Below are 21,380 nucleotides of genomic sequence, written 5' to 3'. Positions count from 1 at the left end.
ACTGGCATTGGATGGTCAAGTCTAACTGATGACTAACTACAGGCACATACCCTTTACAGAGAACTTGTCTTTGTAAAACACTAACAACAACCAAGTGTTTGTAAAGCCTTCAGTCTGCCTGTATGGACAGATCTGTGTCTAGCATGGATGGGGTTTGGTATTTCTAATTTCACAACAAAATCCATATTCGGAAATTGAAAACAAAAATACTGGCTATTGAAAACCTAATGTATTTTTCCCAATGCACTCCTGACCCTCACGACTAAGAGGACATTGCCTCTCACAGTTCCCAGCGTGTAGGTGTTAAGTCACTAATGATGTAGTACATGGGTGCATGCTCAGATCCAGCATATACCTAAGAAGGGAAGCATCTACCTTGAGTACCTGTCACCCATGTACAGGAAATCGTGTGTGTGAGTATTAGCGAGATGCAGGCACTTACGAATAAACACATCCCCTCTACTCTACACTGATAGGCACAAAACAAACATATGTTAATGTTTGTGAGCTAACAATATAATCCCTAAACTATTACCTAGGCTAACTGTAATGCAGAGACTGTGTCTTTGAATCCATATTCTGGAGAAAGTATTATAACAGATAATAGAGAAGTTGTCATAGGACAAAGCCTTTATGCCGCATGTCAAATCAAAAGTCCTTCTCTGCTGCTGATGGTTGAGCTTTTGGATTTCCAAGGCATTTCTAGAAGTATGAAATTCAATGCTTGTAGACAGGTCATAGTAGAACCCATCCACACTTATTATAATGTTGGATAGAAAGACATTCACATCAATTCATATACTTTCAGAGTGCTGAACTACCCTCAAGAGGACTTACTTAATATTGCTCACACCCTGGTCTGAAGATTGTAGGAGAAATAATTGCCCCGTAGAGCATCCTGAAAAAGGTTTTTTGTAAGGGTATTATGATATGTGGAAACACTTCAATATTTCTGTATTTTTGTCCTACTTTAGAAAACCATACGTGAATATATATCTGTTGAAGTATTCCCTATAGCAAGTGATACGGATATTGAAAGTGACAGATTAGTTGCACAACCACAGGGGATCAAGGTCAAGAGAAAAGTTCCAAAATGATATTCAGAGGAGACCGTTGTTTTCTGTTCATTTGTGATACTTTATCTGGTCCCCTATATGATCGCACTGACATCCCCACTTCATTCATTCCTCCGTACCATGCTCCCTCAAGTCCACTACATCTTACTTTTCCAGGTATGTAGAACTATGTGGAGTGCTGTGGAGATTAATTGTAAATAAAATGATTGTTAGCCTATGGGAGGGAATTTAGAGATGTGGCCGAGTTACAACACAACCGAACCATCTAGCAGATAAAAGTAAAAGCAGGTTTTTGTGATGAATCCCAAGATTACCGTTGCCAGTTACAAACAAACATCAAAGGTGTTCTTTAGATAAAATGCATGTGGTATAGGAACAGCAACACCTAACACACCATTACGCTTGTCTAGAGGTCCCGCTGAAGCTCAGCGAGACACTGCAAAAAGCTCAGATGGGGAATCTTGAATTTGCAGCACCAGTGGAGTTTCATTGCCCGGCACCGCTCTTGAGATTTGTCTACACACTTTTGGTGAGATCGAAATACATCTCCAGGGCAAGGTTGGATGGGTTCCACACAAGCTTGATAAATTGTTAGTGAGGTCCTGCTGAAATTTGTTTCTTGCAGCAAAAAAGCCCTGCAAGGGAAGCTTATGCACACACAGTGGAACATGCGTGCTTCCTTATGCCTAATTTGTCACACCTGGACGAATTAGAGGCTCAGTCAGCTGTATCTCGATGGAAACTTGTGACACTGAGCCTACACAAACATGTCTGCATACAACGTGAGAACCCGCTTCTCCATTTTTGCTATCTAATGACAGAGTTCAAAACTTAGACGTTGCTCATCACACCATTCATAAGGAGGATCCTGACTGTGACTTTTGGTCAAATTATAAGGAAATAATATTTCAAAAACAGGTTAGAGCAATTGTGTGCTATTAATGACAGACCTTTAAAGCAAGGGTGGACACACATTTCTCCATTTACAAAATCCAGTAGAAGAACGGTGGTCTTCTGAGAAAGTTGATAGTGAATGAGTGAATTAATTAGTGGGTGACTGAGTGAGTGTATGAATTAATGATAGAATGAGAGGAGGTTGCTATACATGAAAGTGATTAAGTCTTTGTGAATAAATATGAACGGTATTATTATATTTTGGAAACCTATGTGTCTGTTGGTTCTACTTGAATGTAAAACTAGTGACATTGCACATCATATTATCTGATGGTATACATTCATATTGCTTGTTAAGAAAAGATCAAAGCCCTAAAGGAAATGGACAAAGGTGTATCTCAAAGCACAGTGCAAACAAATGGACTTTTGTGGATCGTGCCTCTGTGGAGAAGCTTTAATCTTTCTTCACCTCTGTCAGGGTGTTTCATTAGCTCATTTCAATGTTTTTTTTAATTTTCTGTTACCTACTTCGCTGTGAGTGTTTCAGAGCGAGTGCTACATGTTAAAAGTCACCAAGCATGAGAAAAAGTTCTTGCATGACAGTAGATATCAGGAGTAACCTATGAATCAGCGATCAAACCTGTCATGGCTGACATCGGGTCAGAGTGAAAAGATTACGGTTTAGAATCCGAAAATGACAAGTTTATTTTCCAATGTTACTGTTGATAGAAGCAGTTTCCATCGGTATAATGTAATTGGATTAGAGAGTTTGCTGTAGGGAAAAGAATGAACAGCTGCACACATTACATTTTGTGTCACAGCCCTTCGTTTTATGGCAATTATGATTCAAATATTGTGGGTCCTGACTACTGAGTAGGGAATATTGTTGTAGCCATAATATCGAAGGCAAATCTATGGATGGGTAAATATGTATATATTTCCTATAGCTAAATCCACATCTATGTATATATCATCAAGGTACAAAGATGTGGGATTAAGAATGATAAATCTATGCTTCCCGATATGCACTTATCTTTCGATATTTTTGTTCTCAATATTTTGGCTACGATATTATGGTATTGCGATATTCCCTACTTGATATTCCAGAATGCGACCGATTCACCTGACTACCAAATGGATAGACTCCAGTACTGAGTTCCTTGCTCTGCTCTTACCAAAATGACCAGCAATTTTAGGTCATGTGACACAAAAAATGGAAAATAAGCATTATTTTTCTTTGAAATATAAACTTAAAACAGTAAAAGTAAATAGCAATCAGTTCAAAAAGTATATGGAGCTGTGTAAACCATATCTTCATGAATATGAAAGCAAGCAGAGACAGAATTAAGGGCCACATATACAAAGCATTTGGCACGTCGCAAACGGCGAATCGGCACGTTTGCGATGTGCAAAATGCAATTTGGGATGTACAGACCCATAATTGCGATTCCATCATCTATTTACCGAATCGCAAAAAGAGTTTGCGTGTCGCAATTAGGAACGAGTCGCAGTGCCATGTATGATTGTTTTGTGACCACGAATGCGGTCGCAAAACAATCGCAGTTAGCACCAGTTTCAAACTGGTGCTAACCCATTCGCAAACGGGAAGGAGTCCGTATAGGACCCCTTCCCCTTTGTAAATGGCAGCGAAAATATTTTTTCAGAGCAGTCAGAATGAAAAGCAGAATGAAAATGAAACTTTTCATTTTTTTGTTTTTAAAATGAATCTCGTTTTCCTTTAAGGAAAACGGGCTGCACTTAAAAAAAAAAAACTGCTTTATTTAAAAAGCAGTCACAGACATGGAGGTCTGCTATCTCCAGCAGGCCACCATCCCTGTGAGGGCGACCATTCCCAATGGGGTCGCAAATTTCCACCTACCTCATGAATATTCATGAGGTAGGTCATTTACGAGCCCCCTGTGAATCGCAAACACTGTCATTGACACTGTTGTACATATGGTTTTGCGACTCACAAAACCTGCATTTCATACATGTGGCCCTAAGTTACAACGGAATAACGATGATTTTACACTCGCTCTCTTATTCATGTAGCAGTTTCTTGGCCTTCTGGGATGAAGAAACGGCTGATATTTTTAACAGAGAAAGGTGGCATTCTATCCTGGATGTGCCAGGCGAACATTTGGCCAGTAGTCATTAGGTAGCCAAAATCTATTTCGTTTTGTCCGCCTGCTTAATCAAAGTCACAAGATGGTGGCAGTGAAATGTTGGAAAATATTGAATTGTGCAGACATTGGTAGAAGTGCTGAAATCTGCAGCAGGTGGAAAGCTGCATTTTTTCCTGTTTTTGTTTGTTTACTCCAAGTCCAAGTTGGGTGTGAAATATTTTGTCCTGGGGCAATCGTGTCCCAAACTCCCTACCGAGTAACCACAGTCGCGTTTAGATTTAGCTCTTCTGCCTGCCGCAGGTCTGCTCTCTGAAGCAGAGGATTCAGACGAGTTTTGACAGTTTTTTGCAGCGTTAGCATTATTTTCTGTTGTTGTTTTGGTTGGGTGCGGGAAAGCAGACGGCATTCCTCTGTCCTGTCTGATGCGCCGGGCATCGCTTATTCACACACCAATTAAAACTTTCGAAAGAGTGTTTTAAAAGAAACAACAAACTAGGGTTTGTGGCTCCTTGGAAGAAGAACAGCATCTCCAGTGTTGTAAGAGTTTGATAGAACTTTGCCTATGATTGTCCTTTCACCTTAACAAACATTTCTGTCTCAAAGAGAGAAAACAGCTTAACCCCTCAAAGGGTTAAACTCGGTTTATTGTTAACTAATGAGTCTAAATAGCTGGAACTCAGAGGGCAGTAAAGTGCCCCTGACAAACGTCTTGGTGTTACTGTGCAGTATATGAGAAAGAGGCCTCAAAGGCAAGGATGGGGGAGATTCAATTATGTTAACTTCACTGGGCTATGACCTTGCTAGTGCCTGGTGAGAGGAAGGACATGCACAACATTATTTATTTGTTCTAGCAACATGATATAACATACATGCTAAAGGAGCAATCATCTCGGATAATCAGTACAGTAGATATGCACCCTATTGTCATCAACAAGGCTCCTTATTCACGGGGTTCTCCTTGGAATCGGGGTGTAAGCCTCGTCATTTCAATGGGACCACAAGAATGAACTAGCAAAAGTTAGAGAACTGGGCACAAGAAGGCTGATGCTACGCAGCTTTTCTAGTGCACTCTTCATCCAATCTTCTACCGCCACTGCACGATTTCAGCTCTGGTAATGCCACCTCTGTCGGTGCCGCCATGCTCTTGTCCAAATTTCAAAGTCTCCAAACTCCTGAATCTTAATTTGTTTATTTATTTTATAAAGCGCTAGCTTCTGGCAGATAGCCACTTTGTAGCACTGATTGTTCCCATGAGGCAATTCCCGAGATGGGTAAACCCTTTCCTGGGTATGTGCAGTGATGCCCGGATACAGAACTGTTCAATCACGCTGTGCCACCATGCCGCATATGATATTGGTACGCATGATACAGTGAACATGAAGTAATCTGGAAACCCCTACATGCACAGAAGGGTCCTAACGGTGTGTGGAGGCTCAGTACATCTGTAGGCCACTAAAAAAGGATGCGTCAGAAACCTTTGTTTTGGGAGGCAAGAGGGCAGGCAGGCGTGCTGCTCAAGCAGTGCCAGACTCAGAGCCTCGCCCCTTCACCATACTCAGCTGAATAGCTCAATGGCTGCTAACACAGTGACATACATGCTCCAACGTCTGCCCTATCACCGGGAAATGGTCACCGAAGGCCACTCCTTCTCTGCGCCTAGCTGACATTGTGACAATGTTTTAAAGGATGGCAGCTTTGGGGATCTTAAGATGTCTACTCACCTCCAAGCCTCTGTGAATGTCAACCTGCAGTAACAGGGCCCTTATTGCTTTGATAGAGCAAAGGGTAACATTAGTGGTGTTGGAAAGGGATACGAAAGTCTCCCCTACTAAGCTTCTCATTGTTTTTCTCTTAAGAATGCCATATCATAATGCCATATCCTGCTCCGTGCTCAGCTTCTGACAGTATTGACTAATAAGGTAAATCCATTACTTCTGGTCAAAATGTATAACCGGCTTGCTTAGAAACATATGAAATCAAGAATATGGAATCTAACAACTAAAAAAATAATACATGAAAGCTATTCCCAAAATTGAGATATTACTCATTTGACCTGCAAAAGAGTAGGGTCTCTAGGTTACTTTTAATGTAATTTGAAAAATTGAATGAAATGAGAGAAATTATAATATTATGCCAATTGTATTTCTACTAACCAGAAATCCTCTCATTATTGGTTGAGGTCAGATAAAAATCTGATACAATTGAGTACAGGACCCTCAAAATTGCAAATTTTAAAATATAAAGGATAGACACTTTGTATTGTTTCAGGGACGAACCATTAAATGTGGGTGTTATGTTAGGTCGAATCCTCTTGTGCAGAATTTTCAGCCACTGAAAAGTACCTGCTGAATGGAGGCTATCAAAGTGGCAACATATTGTCTTCAATAGCCTAATAAGTGTTTTTTTTTTTTTTTCTTTTTCATTTTGTAAGCCAATTTATTGTCTGATTCCATAAAACAGTGGTTTCCAACCTGTGCTCCAGGGACCACTGGGGATCCATGAAGCCTCCTCAGGTGGTCTTTGGCTGCTTAGAAAATGAAATAACATTAAAAGATTAATAAAGTGCATATAAATAAAGCAGCTAAATGTACAATTGACAATTTTTAAACATACTGTAAATGTCAAGGAATTTGAGATTAGAGGCTAAAAATACATTTAGCCAGATTGATTAGTGGGAGCAGTGCACATGCATCAAACAGAATATAGTATGGACAATGTGTGGCTTTGATTGAAATTAGAAAACTTCCAGCTTTTCTATTAAAGTTTTTTTTTTTATTTCTATTTGTTTGCAAATTAAATAAATTGAGTTATCATTTGTGTATGTGTTTTATGGAATGCTTGTTTCTGTATTTTTTGTGTATTGTTTTGCAGTTCAAATGATCAACAATGTTTAGACTGTGGTCCCCACTTCCAGTAATGACTTAGTTGGGGGAGGGCCAGATTCCAATACAGATTCAGTGGGGACCCCCAGTTTCCAATACTGATAAAGTGCTGGTCCACCATAGCCAAAAAGATGAGAACCACTGGCATACATCGTTTCATTCATATAACCCATTTCATTCATGTGACCCTTGCATATTTGAATGGCCCTGCTTATTGAGATCCACTGTTTATAAATGTATGTCTTGAAGATTTACTGAGTATTGAATTGAATTAAGCACTCTTGACTCATCAGCAAGTAACCATTCCTTAGGAGCAAGTAATACCTTACAGCTTTGTAGACATGAGTTATTAGTTCTCAGAGACCAAACATACAGTTTACAAGTGACTAAAGAGATGGTGTGGTCAGAGCTGACCGTTGTATGCAGTAAGCACATTGTGCTGCTTGGCAATAATGAGTGAACTGAATCAAGGAATGTGTGAAATATGTGTATGACATTCACTGCACACCAAATAGGCTTCTAAGGATAAAGGCAGTGAAGAGATTTCAGTAAATAAGAGATGAGAGAGAAGATAAAAGGAAGTATAGAGGAAAGAGATGTAAGAGGTAACAGGTCTGTGAACATTCACCCTCTCCTGCCTTACAATAGTCACCTCAACAAAACATTCAATAGTGTATGGATAAATGGAAAAAAAGACTCCAAGTGAAGTTCTCCACAGTGAGCCATCAACATAAGTCCGGAACACATTAAGAAAACCAAAGAAAATAAAATAAACCTACTGCTCTTGATGACTTATGGTGTGTGCTCCCTCGTTGCCATGCATGTTCTTTCTCTGGTGAGGCCTTGTGACACATAAAGAGCACTAAAAGCATGCAATGGCATACAGCAAAGCACAGAAAAACAAGAACAAATAGAAATGGGTCCTCTCCCTGGTTATACTCAGCGCCACAGGTCTTGATTTTATCTGTCACTAGTTAATTCCAGGGTATAAGCATGTCATTATATTGTGGCACGCTCGGTCCACTTGAGGAGCCATGAGAAAAACAAGTGATGACATTTGAAATATCCCTTAGAAGAAGAAAGATTCTCATAAACATTTCATTGTCGCATTTTTCGGATTTTATTCCATATACCTTCATGATGAGTATCATTTCAGGGCCAGTTTCACAAAGGTAGACGTACAAGTTTGTTTGAGTTTATACTTTTTCCGTATTCACAAACCTGAATTTTAATAGTAAGTTTACAAGTATACAAGCTCCACATTCAAGGCAGAGATAAAAGAAGCATTTTACAATGCAATGGGTTTCGTATTTGCTCGAGTTAGAGCTATTAGCGTTGTAAATTTCTAACTGGACTTTTCTTGCCATGTTGGGGGGGAGAAGAGGCAGGAAAGAAAAGGAACGGTGATGGGATGGGAGGCTGGGAAAGAAAGAAGAACAGGTTTTGTACAGCGGGCAGTACTGCTGTATAAAATTTGAGTGCACCATGACCGCGACTGAAAAATAAAACAAACAATAACAACTAACATTCACTTGTCATTGTTTGTTTTGTTTTCATAGAGGCAGAAAACAAAAAAATAGTGTGTCCAAACAGCAGAAAAACAATCCATGCGTAATTAAACTGTACTTGGCCGGTGCTCCTCAGCCAAGAGCAGGAAGTGGCGTATCGGCTGCCAAACCAGTTAGGAGGCAGCAAAACAAGTGCAACACTGCCTTCAACCTATGGTAAGCGGAAGGCAGTGGCAGGCGGGGGCAAAAGTCCTTCCCTCATTCCAACAGATCTTGCAGACATCGCATGCGCGCTGTCTAGGTTCGACCTGAAGATAGGGCAGGCCTGGAGCTACTCTACTTGAGTGGCTTCAGACTCTTGTATGTAGATCCTGTCCTCTAACTTCAAAACCATCCCAACAAACAGCTAATTGTTAAAGCTCAAGACGCCAACTTGTGTGGCAGCAGTAAGCCACATGTTTTATCATGGAGGATAGTTTACCACACAATAGTTGAAATTATGATTCAAGCATCTGTTGTCAACAGTCGTAGCACTAGCATGATGCATCAAATAGCAGTTACTCCATTTAAAACAATGAGGGCCTGATTCACAAAGTTTGTGAAAGTTTACACTTTTTCTGTATTCACAAAACTGCATTTTAATAGTAAATTTATGAGGGAGGAGACTCTGCAGTCGGGGCGGAGAACTACACACATAAAAACATATGACCAAAAGGTAGGACAACCTCTCGTAATATGGTATACTTCTCCCACATCAGACAGCATGGTGTTTCACGGTGTACGCCCTACAAAGTGGAGTATAGTTGAGCAGTAAAGAAAGTGGGTTATTAGACTCATGATCAGGGCTTAATTTGTAAAATAATAAGTGCCAGGGCCCTCGTCAATAGGCCACTGCAGCCTGCACCACACATTGCCCATGCCTGCGCTGCTAATGACAGTACCAACACCAGTACTAACCATCACACTTCTAGCAGTGTGTCTATTCACACAATTCCAGCCACCCAAAGCTATAAAAATGGCCTGGGTGGCAGGTATTAGTCATTTTAAGGTGGACTGAATTAACACACACTTGTACTTGTCCTCTTCTCTAGATTAGACATAGAATGCCAACATGTGGTGGACTGTCATAAGTGTTGGTGTTGACAATTAAACACCATTGCCAAGCACCGGAAACCACCAGCTCAAATTAAGCACTGCTCATGATATTCAGAGTAGCTGCAAAGAGACTCAGTTAACTTATAGATGGAGGGCTGAATCCAAAGCAGGACTTTAGGAAAAATTATTTAATAATTACACATTACGACTTGTGTCAGTGCATTTTCTGTTGCCTCGTCCCTTTTACTCAACACAGCTCATAGAGCAGGCAGAGAATGGTGGATCTATCAAAGCAACCATAGACAAAACTGCTAGCTAACTACTTGAGGAACAAAAATTAAATTATGATATTGCTTCTGCATGACTAAATCGTTGAGGTACAAAGCATATAGGTGCATGCATATGTCTCTTGCCTTTCAGCTGTTCAGATATCTCAGCTCGTTAAGACACAAGTTGCAATGCCTCTGTAAATTTTGTGTCAGAGGGTTTAAACCAGACATGATGACCAATTGCAGATTTAGAGTACAGTACTACAACGCTGATTAAAATTAATATTTGTTTCTGACAAACTAGTTAGCATATGCATGGGATCTTATTGTCTCACTGAAACCAAGCTAAACCTGGCTAACCATGGCAAAACTAGTCCTGGGTTACGTGTGTTCCAGTTCAGGGAGGACCTAGCCAGGGAGTTTGGGCTGAACTGTTCCCAATGGAGCATGGTCAATACTCATTTGCTTAAGGTTGGGTCCAAACTGACATGGCATTGTGTGCAAAGTAAAGATGTACTAGGATGCAGCCCGAGTAATTACCAATAGAAGAGATTAATTCAAGGATTCCACCCAACACCTTTTTGTATATTTTAGTGTGTCACCCTAAGCGGGATAGGTATGCCCAGACATGGGTCCCATGCACACTGTGTAACTAGAACCAAGCTATATTTGGCTGTTGAGCTCTAACTAGGGCAAAACTGGTCCTGGGTTGCTTGTGTTACGGTGCTGGGAGGTTCTGGCCTGGCAGTTCAGGGTGGACTCTCCCAATTGGAGTAGGGTCGACTGAGTTGCATATAGGTGGGTCCAAACAGAAGTTGCAGGGTTTGCAAAATAATGATGGATCGGGGTACAGGCTCAATAAATACCATTGACTGAGATTAATTCAAGTATTCCATCACATTTTTGTATACTTTAATGGGATCTCTAATAGGCCTGCTAATGATCCTGGGTCAGTACTTACTTTCTCTCTTGTGTAGAGCAAGTCTGGGATACACATTCCTTTTCTGACAGGGCTTTCATGACAGCATTTGTCAGGGAGTTCCTTTCACTTAGACATCTATGTTGCGTCCTCTGTTCAATCTTTCTATAACAGGGTTATATAGAGTTTGCCAGAAGCAGGAAATACACCAAAAAGTGACAGATGTCCTGTTCACCATACTCAGAGTGTATAGACATATATAGATAAGGTGGACTGGACATCCGCTGCTTTTTTGTACATTACCCACATTTGTGAAACTCTAAATAATCCCCCAAGTCTTCAGTTCTCAACAGGATACAAAAGAAGTCATCACTAAACTCTAGGTAACTAAGAAACTTTTGTCCCTCCTCCAGGTTACCTTTCCCATCTCAGTGCCTTTAGGAGTATGCTGCCTCCCCTGTTTCATCCACCTCCAACTTCGCACACTTTTCGTCATTTCATTCATGACAGTTTTCCCATCAGGTTGTTGCATTGACAGAGGTAACATTCAGTCGATAGTCAAGGTCATAGATGTTCTAGATGGGAGGCGTGTTAGGCTGCTGGTGCTCAATGATCTCAATGTAGCTCTTGACATGCTCAGTCACGAGTTGTTTGGGAAGAATTGGGAAGTGTGGGAAGAATTTGTGGTTAGGTAGAGGTGTCTTTCTTACTCTTTGTACAGATGTTCAGAACATCTTCAGGTAGACACCACCACATTAGATTCCCTTTTCCTGAGGAGTTTCTTGAGAGTGAATTCTATTACAATGTTATTTAGCATCCACCTGGTGCCTCTAAGGGATCTTGTGCCCTACAACTTGATTACATTTAATTATTGCTTAGTGTTGTTGACTGCAGGTGTCCATCTCCTGGGGGGTGTCTCTGTAACAACAAATTCAAGAGCTCCCTAAATTATTCAAGCAGAACTCCTCAAAATCAGACCCCTTGTTCTGCATTTAATCTATGTCCGCACCACCTGTTCGACATAATCTGCACTCGGTTGTGCACCCACCTTTCTTCTCTCTGGCAGGATTTTACTTTTGATTCAGATTCAGCATGAAAACTTTTATTGCAAAACATGCTCATACTTGCTATTTTCAAATGGCCCTTCTTTTGCGGAAAAAGACTTTCATTTTCCAAACTGATTCAAGCATTATCACCCAGACTTTGGGTATTTCTTGGCTGGACAAGAGAAAATCTCTCACACGGCCTTTTACAAAGACTTCTGCCCCTATCATATCTGTTTGGAGTTTGACTACACGGTTGATGGTGGGCTCTTAATCAGTGGTGGGTGCCACAAATCTCAAGGGGGGCAGGGAAGCGAGGACGGGGAAATAAAAAAAACATACCTGTCCTGATGCTGCCAGCCGCCTCGCTCCTCTTCTCTTTGGCTCCTGACGGTGTCCCAGCAGTCCCCAGGACACAGCACAGGCTACCTACACAATCCTGGTGCTGCACTCATGTTATACCTAGCATAAGAGCAGTGCTAGGTTTGGTCTGAGTAGCTTCGTCTGCCGCGCAGACAGTACATGGGAGTCTGTGTTGTTTCTCCAAATGGCTGTGCAACACAGCTGGGTTAGAGAAACTAAGTGTGCATGTCAGTTTGGTCAGCCTAAGTAGGCCGGCCAAACTGGCATGCACACTTTTAAGTGCACTCCACTCCTCCTCCCCGCTCCTACGGCCTGGCCCCACCCCTCCCTTCACATGCTCGCTCAGCTAGCAGATGAAAAATAAAATGATAATAAAATATTGTTGTATTTTTCCGCTGCAGGCTCTTAGCCACTGGAGCAACGCTCCTCCGCCATTGTGGAGGAACCGCTGCTGCTCCTAATTATTTTGCATCATTCTGATTCTGATTTAATTTCACTGCTGCTTCTTACACTTTCTTGTTAAGGCTGTTAGTTTTTATTACATTCAAGGTCCTTAACTTGGGCAACAATACTTTGGTTTGCTGGAGGCACATGACTGGCTCATAGTAAGTCTCTGCTTTGGGTACAAATTTGCAGAACTGATCCTGCCAAGTACTCTCGTTGCACTTTATCTCTTGTTGCTCTACAGCCATGTGATTAGGTTTGGAAGTATTTCCCGTTTTTAGTCAGTAGCGACTCGATCTTCTTTCATTCTATAATCACTACATAATCTACTTCCTTTGTTTTGCTTTATCTACATTACAACTGCACTGTTCAGGAAGAGCAGTTTGATATCAATTAATTTTTATGCTCGACCTACAGATAGCTTTACCTGTTTCGCGAGCTTCATGTTTTTTGAGAAATAAATACTGGCACATATAGATAGAATGACTTTCTGTTAGCCCTCTTCAATTGGTCTGTGCAAGGGCCATTTACATTTTGTTCCCTCTCGCTGCATCTTACAGCTGGAGCAATGGGTCGTCCCACTTCAGTCATTGGCTCAGTTCACTGAGAATTAATGCATTTCGATACTGCACATGGGTACATCCTCCTAGAAAGTACTCCACTTCAGTGCCAGGGCTGATAGGGAAATCTCTGCTTTCACTTCTGCTTTAATTTAATGTTTTAATTTATTTTTGTGATAGCTCATTTTTCTTACTTTTTTACAAATCCATGCATGTCACTTTAAACATTTTTACTTTTTAAAATTTGTATTGATTTAATTTAAAAACTGTTTTACTATTAATGCTGTTGCATATATTTACCAAAAAAGAAATGACTAAAAAAGCAAGTTTCCTAAGGCCAGATCTATTGGCCTTGCCAATTATTATTTGATCTGTGATGGTAGGTTATTTAAACCTTAGGGTGCTAGATGACCTTGAAGAACAGATACCTGTCCTCAGAGTAAGTGTGAAAGCCTCGGCTGTTTTACTCACAGACCAGGCTGGGGCGTCTTATCCATGTCAGTGATGTTGTGGGAAAGCACCCATCTTTGTGGTGCACCACAAATGACTTAAGGGCGCAGAAAGGTGAAGTTCCATGGGCTCATTTCTGAAGCGCTATGACTCAGAAGAGACATGAAGCAGTCTGCGGTGACCTTGGTGAGGCCTTCCACGCCTCAGAGGTGATGGTTTTGATTTAACGATCCATGGTTTGAAGGGGATGGGTCTAGTGAGACCTTCGGGGCCTGCGAATGGTAGTATTTTCGCTCTGTCTCCTTTTCTTAGTCTTCCAAGTTCCATAAATGGGGGTCAATTTTAACTGGGTATAGGCATCTAAAATCCACAGTAACTCGGTGGTGGTGCAGGAGGGGCACCTTTCAGGGGACCCATTCCGCAGCTGAAGACCTAGTTACATGAATGAGAGGGGCATCCCACCACATTTTGTAGACTGCCTTGTTACTTGGAACCATGCCACTGTCTGGGTAATAAGAGGCATTTGCTGATAAGTAATATGTTGTCTGTATCATTTGAATAATAATGACGTCACTCGTTAGAGGCCATTTAACCTAACCGCGTGCAGACAATAAGGAAGACTACGTTATAGCTCGTGCAATAGAACTAAGCAGCTTTTATTCTTAGTTAGGCATTTCCTGCGGCAGTCGTATGTTTAAAAGTGAATGAATAAAGCCAGCCTGAAACCATTTCCCCAGGACACCCACCTTTGCTTGACTACATGGCAGGGGTCTCCGTGACACCGATCTCTGTCCCAGCGTTTCAGCTCTTTAAAAGGCAGATGTGACCGGGGGAGGTGGGAGGGCCAAAACGATTCTCAATCTGGAAGCTTTGAACTTTGAAGAGAGACTTAATAAGCTGTCAAGCGGCGAGAGCTCACATAAACTATACTTACTTTAATGGAAGCGTCTGTGTGATGGGGGCAGAAATCAAGGCCGGCCTTTGAAGAGGATTCTAGGTCATCCCAGGACAGCATTTATGTGGTGAAAACAGATTGGGAGGATCAAAAAGTGTGTGTTTGTGTCTATCTGTGAAACGGTGAGTGTGAGTGACTGTGTGCATGAGTGTGCCTGGACTGAGTGTGTGTGTGTGTGTACCTCTGGCTAGTTTTGTGTTGAAGCACCTATCTATAGACCTCATTGTTCTTTCCTTCGTCAGCGACTGATGCTACCTTTATGTGAATTCACCTCGATGTCTGTGCTGCTTCTCTGGGTGTGTGCATTGGGTGTTTGTATGCACGTCTCTCCGAGTCAGGGGTGGTCTGCATGTCAAGACTCATTTTAATTAGGAAACAATACTCACCAGCATCGTTTTTCATCATGTTAAAACATCAGTCAAAACACAGCCTGCACACCACAAAAATCAAAATGGCGTACAAAAATGACTGCTCAGAAGCAGTATTTCGCTCTTGAAATGTCAATGGGCTGTTATAGGTCAGGTGAAATCTACTCAGGGCTCATAGAATACTAATGCTGTCAGTCAATAGCTTCGAGGCACGAGTGCCACAATGTTTCAGTCTGGCCCATACAGAGTCATTTCCAAAACATGACTGAAGGCAGAGGTGCGTCACTGGAGGTTTCAAAGCTCTGGGTACCAGTTACCAGTATAGGTCTGTTTAAAAGTGGCATCTCAATTTATGCCTGCAGGACAATGTTTTGGATACATATCAAGTGAAGTGTACGTACTCTGCCAGTAATGACACCAGAAATCGAAATGTAGCGCAGTCCCCTGCAACATGTCTTTTGGGTCTATCCCCATGATAGACCCAGCTTCTACGTTCATTGATCTGGCTCTGATTCTGAACAAATGGCAAATAAAGCTTAAACGATAATCAGTAGGGGGCCATGGGTGGAGAGCTGGAAAAGAAGCTTATTAGGCGGGTAGAGTTCGAAAGCATCATTCTCTTCAGATGGCACCAAAAAGGACAGAAGATCCCTGGAGTTCACATGGGCATGGGAGAGGTTGCTACAAAGGATCTGAGCAGAGGATGAGGTATCACAATTTGAGCACCTCTTCAGTAGTGGGGCACACCAAAAAAATGGGCCCATGAAATACAAGTTCTCATCATTGCCAGGGAATGAACAAGGGCATGGGAATACCACTGTGAAGGATGACGCTTAGTCCCTCACATTCCTGGTCGGGGACATACCTGCGACCCCTATTGTGACGCTGATGTATGTTGAAAAGGTTGTTCATATTGGCAGTAGGCATTCCGTGAACCTGGGAGATGGAGTGGGGGTGGTAGTCTAATCTATTTGTTGTCTGAGTTTCATTGTTTAGTAAGGATAATATTTTTCTCAATAACTCATTAACAATGAATATATCCCAGATCTGTTGGAATCGTCTGATAGGGCTTTGGTACTTGGTTACAACAATTATCAACTCCTCAGTAATTGTGTAATTTGCTAGTAACGGTAAAGATATATAATGTCCACTGTGTTGAATTGTATCATGCCTTTTGTTCTTATGCAAACTGAAATAAAAAGTGTTTGATGTACTCTACTGCTATCAGCTTTTTTTAGAAGATCTTGGTAATAAGTGGATCTTGAGTAACAAGAATATTACTAATACACTATAAGAGTATCTAAAGGATCTTGAGTACTACTTATGTGTACATGGTGTCTGTGGCAATTGGTTTTGCTACATGGGTGATGTGATGAACAAAACTAAAACCAGAAAGTATGATTCAATAAGATGTGCCCTAGAGTAAATATATTACGAGATGCTCTGAGCATTTCAGACTCAGATATCTCTCTTCTACCGCATTCACAAAGACCTTTAATGGATCAAATCTGCAGAGATCTGGGTGTCTTCAAGATCTTCCTTAAGCGTTTAATGAATTCCCTTGCCACGTAAGACAACCAAGCATCTTCAAACTTGCTCCACAGCAAAACTGTGAGTCTGAGATGCTCCAGGCATCTCCTAATGTAATGCAGACCATGCCTTTGTGGTTCCATTCTTGCCATTTCGGGGGTATGTAGGGAAGATAAATAAGATGTTTGCTGTTAATGGTAAGGCTGCAGGCTTAAATGTCCCACACAGAAGAACACCTTCCATTTAAAAGTGTATTAGAATACTAATTGGTCTATTATGACTTACGAGTTGATGTGTTCAATACCATCTTCAATAGTCCTTATTTAATAGTTATCAGCATGTTACACTGCCCATCTCTTCAGCAGAGACTCATACAACTTAGATATTCCACTAGCAGCAAGGGCTCTTCCCTTCTTACTGCCTGTAGTTTGCACTTTTTGTCAGTCCCCTAGTATTTCTACAGGTAATAGGAGGCTAATGAGATGTAAAGGGCAGAACATGTACTCAACTCTGGTCGTATCAATGGCCAAAGGGCATTTGACATCACTTTTGCAAACCGTAGTACTTTGGAAAATTGGCGTCAATTACTGAAATCCAAAATCTTTCCCAATTCATGTGAATCTACTCAGAATCCAAGCATATTTCTTCAATCACTACAAATAACCAGTACCATGAGAAGTTCTTCTGGCAAAGCCACCACGTAAAAACACTGTGATTACTGCTGTCCTCTTTGAGAGGACCTAAAAAATAAACCATTCTGCAGCTGTGTCTTTGCTACACTTGGTGAATAATTTACTGATCCCTGTAGACAGTCCAACTTTGGACCAAGAGCCTAATTTATATCCATTTCAGAGGATTGTGGCATCATTCCACACATATATCTACTTTGATTCTGCATACTGTGGACATGTTGAACAACTGTCCATCTTAATAGTTGGTTTAAGAGAAAATAGGACAGCCACTTTGCAGCAAGATAAAATATTAAGTTTCAAAAATACATAATAAGATGAAAAAGGGAAACATATCCTGGAAGGGTTTTGCATGAATACATGTGGTCTTCCAACCATCCACAAAGAGCATGCGGCTTATCTTAATTTTTCCAAAGTACAAAACAAATCTTCTGAGATCATCAGTAAGGGTTTCTATGTGGTAGCCTATATATTCTGGTGTTCTTTCTCTGGACGCTGGCCTAAATACTATTACTGTTTAGGGGAGAACAGAAGCACCCTGCACTTCTTAACAGCACTGGTCCATCTTTCTATGCCTGGCCTCACTTTCATTGGAGTGGAGCTGTCAAAAGACGAAACTGGATATTTCTACATATGCTTTTTCATTAAATGGTTTATGAAAATTGTATGTGTTTCACTTAATTTTCATATGGCACTTTGAGGTATTCTCTTGACTTGTTTCACTTGGTAAATACTTTTACTATAACAAGTATGCATACCACAATTACTTTGCAGCTTTCTATGGTGCATTTGACTTCTTTCTGTTCTCTTGAGTGAGCTGCTGGTCCATTCATAGTGCAATTAGTGTCTTGGTGTTTTGGTATCCAAGAGTGGCGAACTATTTCTATTGTAAGATGCTCCCAAGTAATAGCCAGAATTGTGGCTGCAGTTCTCAGAGGTATCCGTGTTTGGATAGTGACATAACAGCAACTAGCAATGCACTCAATCTCTTTCCGAGAACCTCAAATAAAAAATAGGCCTAGCGATCACCCTAGAGTAAGAAATAAGTTGTTCCTGGATGGCCACAAACTACCAAACTGTATAACAGTCCCAAAAACCTACATATACTGACAATATATTGTTAATGTTCTAGAAATCACGTGGACTCCACGACTTCCTTTCCTCTGAGAGCCAAGAGACGTTGTTTATAATCTGCAGAGGTTCAACAACACATTCATGAAGATGGCATCTTTTTCTTGTGTACTTCTCAAGTGCCTGCCCATAAATCAAGGACTTTCTAGGCTCAATTTCCAAAGAACTCACCAGCTATCCAATCAAAACTGAGTTGCTTCTTAGTAATCTTTCTCTCATCTACATATTCATGAGCCCATGCCTCTGAAGCCACAGACTGGTCAAATGAAGACACTGCATGTTCTCATTTTATATGAAATTAGAGACGAAAGCACTTCTAGCAAACATGCTAACTTTTTTTACAACAAACATTCAGAAATCCTGCTACAAACTCATCATGGTCTTGGCACTAGAGTGATGTCTGATTACTCTCCTCCATCTACAGTATGCATATCATCCTGAAATTACAATGTAGAGGAACTAGTCCCACTTGGACCATTACTGGAGACAAAATACCTAAAGAGACCCCAATGACAGAAAAGGCCTGAAACATATTTGTGTGGATAACACAATACACATATCAAGAAGTTGCTCATAACATTTGGTGCCACTCACCTGAAGTGCCAGGGACCTGGCATCACTGCTTTGCAGAGCTGCCCTCATGTCTTCCACTAGCTCTCTCAGGCTTGCGTTCTCATCCTCCAGTTTTATAATTCTGTCCTCGGCCTGCTCCAGAGCAACTATTTCCTCGTAGCACTCCTGGGAGCAAGAGCAGGTCGGTCCTTGGATGCAGTCTGAACAATGTTGGCCTGGAGCACCTCCACACTTGCGCCCACTGCCCTTCCCTGGAAAGGAAAGCACCTTTTTTCTCCGTCTCAGTGGACTCCGTAGTCGTATCTGAGTTTCAATGTGCTCACTTTCCTTTCCCACTGGAAGCCGCATCACACCAGCCTTTGTGCTGAAGTAGCCACAGAGTCTGGCATGGAACTGTCGAAAGGTGATTTCCTGAGGTAGGTCCTCAAGCAACCCAGCACATTCCTCCAAGTCCTGTTCCTCGCTCTCCTTTTGCCATTGATGGGTCTGCTCCTGTCCAAGACCCAGCACCCCACATAGAACCATGAACTCTTCCCCCAGGATCCTGCCTTCTCCCTGCCAGTCTAGATGGTGGAAAATCTCCTGCAGGTACTGGTCCAACCCAGTGGCCAGCACAATGATTTCATTCTCCACCCCGCGATCCAGCCCGTAGTGATAGGCTAATGCACTCACCAGCCACTGAGTTCTCCGAGCTGGACGGCTTGGACTATAGGGGTCCACAACACTACTAGCTTCAGAGGCGGGCTGCATCATTCCAGCCACCCCTCAGGGTCTCATTGACCATGCTTTCCTCGCCTGAGGTGAGATTGCTATCAGATCTTAGGATCCCAGCTTAACTCTACAAGGAGACAATAACTCTATGTCTATCAGCTAGGGTACATCTGAAGGGCTTCCAAAACCTATGCTTCCTTCAACAGCCAACAGACTGTGAAGGACATTTGTGCTGCATTTAAAGAGAAGAGGGCAGTTGAAGTGATATCTGGGGTCAAGTTTTGCTTTAGAAGAACACAGCAAGCTGGATCGAAAGGGCTTCCACCACCAGAGTTGAAATTTTCAAGGTCACAATCTGTGTTTCAAATGAAAATATAAAAGTGTAGGTTTTCAGGTACTCACTATCCCAGATTCCCTGTGTTTTCTGAGAATTGCAGGTACTCTCCCATTGCACACTGCTCTCCTGCTAAGAGGTGCTGTATTTTCCTTTGAAATTAAAGAAGTGCAGGTACTCAGTCCTTCGGAGTGCCCGTTTCACGCACAGGTCACCATATGAGAAACAGATCTTAGGAGTTAATCGAAATCAGAGCTTTTCATATCAATGGGTTGAGGCTCTAGTCTGAGCGGCAAGGGGGTGGCTAGTGGCACAGGACCAGTTGTTAGCCATAACAGAGTCAGGGGAGCTGAAAAAGGAGGATACTACTAGTGATCCGGTCAGAGTAGGGTAAGGAAAGAAATGTGGCTACAGTGAAAAGTGTGAAAACTCCTTCTTTATAGCTCTTTATAGTAAATGGATCTCTTCGGGGTCAAAGTTTACTGTGCAGGGGGTGGGGGGCACGCTTATACCGACAGAGATGGCATATCTGCGTTCTCTTTACATAGAGGATGCCAATGCAGGGCTTTACAGGATGTCGGTCGTAAAGGGTCTCGCGTGGGTGGCTCTAGAATGCAGATTTCACTCAGGTTGGTGATAGCAGGAGCCAGGCTTGTGTCTGACGGCTCATGTCCCCCCTCTCTAGTCTGTGACAATTTTATATTGTTTTCAAAAATAGGGGTACCACGCTTCTGTGAGCAAGGATGGTGGCCTGATGTGGTCTCCCACTACAATAAAGAAACCTCAGGGTCCAGGCGCCCCTAGGAGCCCCTGAGGGGAGCTCAGAAGGCAGGCGTTGCAATTAACAGATAGTCTCCTCACCTCTGTGACACCCTACCTTGAATAGAGAGCGGAATTTAGAAATAGGCAATTTGGTGGGATCACGTATCTGCGGAAATCGCTTGCACGCCTCACAGCCTGGAGGGTCTGCAACGCAGGGGCGCCTCTGGAGGCAGAGGAGATTTTAGGGTCCGAACAGGCTTCCTTCTAGTCCAGGGATGCTCTGCCTCTCTCCCTGCGGTCACTGGGTGTCCCCGTCCACAGCCTGCCGGACTTTCAACTCTCGTCCTGTTCAGCAGTCTGTTGTTGCACTTCCCTCCTGGAGCCAGGAATCCCGGACAGAAACTTTCTCGGGACTCGGCTGTTGGTGCTCGCAGATCACTGTCCGTCCGCGGGTCCCGCTGCTGAAGTCTGTTCATAGCAGGACCATCCTCAGAGGGCTGCCTCACGCGTGACGTCACGGGGCGGGGCTTCTGAGCCCTTCTGCTTTACTTCAAGCGCCCAGGACCACAGCTGGAAAACTTTATGTTTAGCTCCGACCGCTGCAGCCTAATCAAGGAGCGCGCGCTGGAGCGCGGGGATGAATGAGCGCTGCGTGTGGTGTGCTGCTGGTGGGAGCAGTGCTTGAATGATGAAAGGGG

At 42.3% G+C, this 21,380-nt stretch overlaps 1 protein-coding gene across 1 annotated transcript in view; it reads right to left on the bottom strand.

Moving 5' to 3' along the window:
- The window catches only part of EFCC1 (EF-hand and coiled-coil domain containing 1), a 215,385-nt gene extending 194,234 nt beyond the window's left edge, over positions 1-21,151 (bottom strand). Inside the window, exon 1 of the mRNA XM_069206633.1 lies at positions 18,897-21,151. Within this exon, the coding sequence (XP_069062734.1) occupies positions 18,897-19,628 (732 nt within the window). The 5' untranslated portion in view covers positions 19,629-21,151. The remainder of the gene's footprint in view (positions 1-18,896) is intronic.
- Positions 21,152-21,380: the final 229 nt, after the last annotated feature.

Source organism: Pleurodeles waltl, chromosome 9, assembly GCF_031143425.1.
Source record: "Pleurodeles waltl isolate 20211129_DDA chromosome 9, aPleWal1.hap1.20221129, whole genome shotgun sequence".
Lineage (NCBI taxonomy): Eukaryota > Metazoa > Chordata > Amphibia > Caudata > Salamandridae > Pleurodeles > Pleurodeles waltl.
The sequence above is the reverse complement of the archived record's forward strand: the minus strand, read 5'-3'. Positions and strand labels throughout refer to the sequence as shown.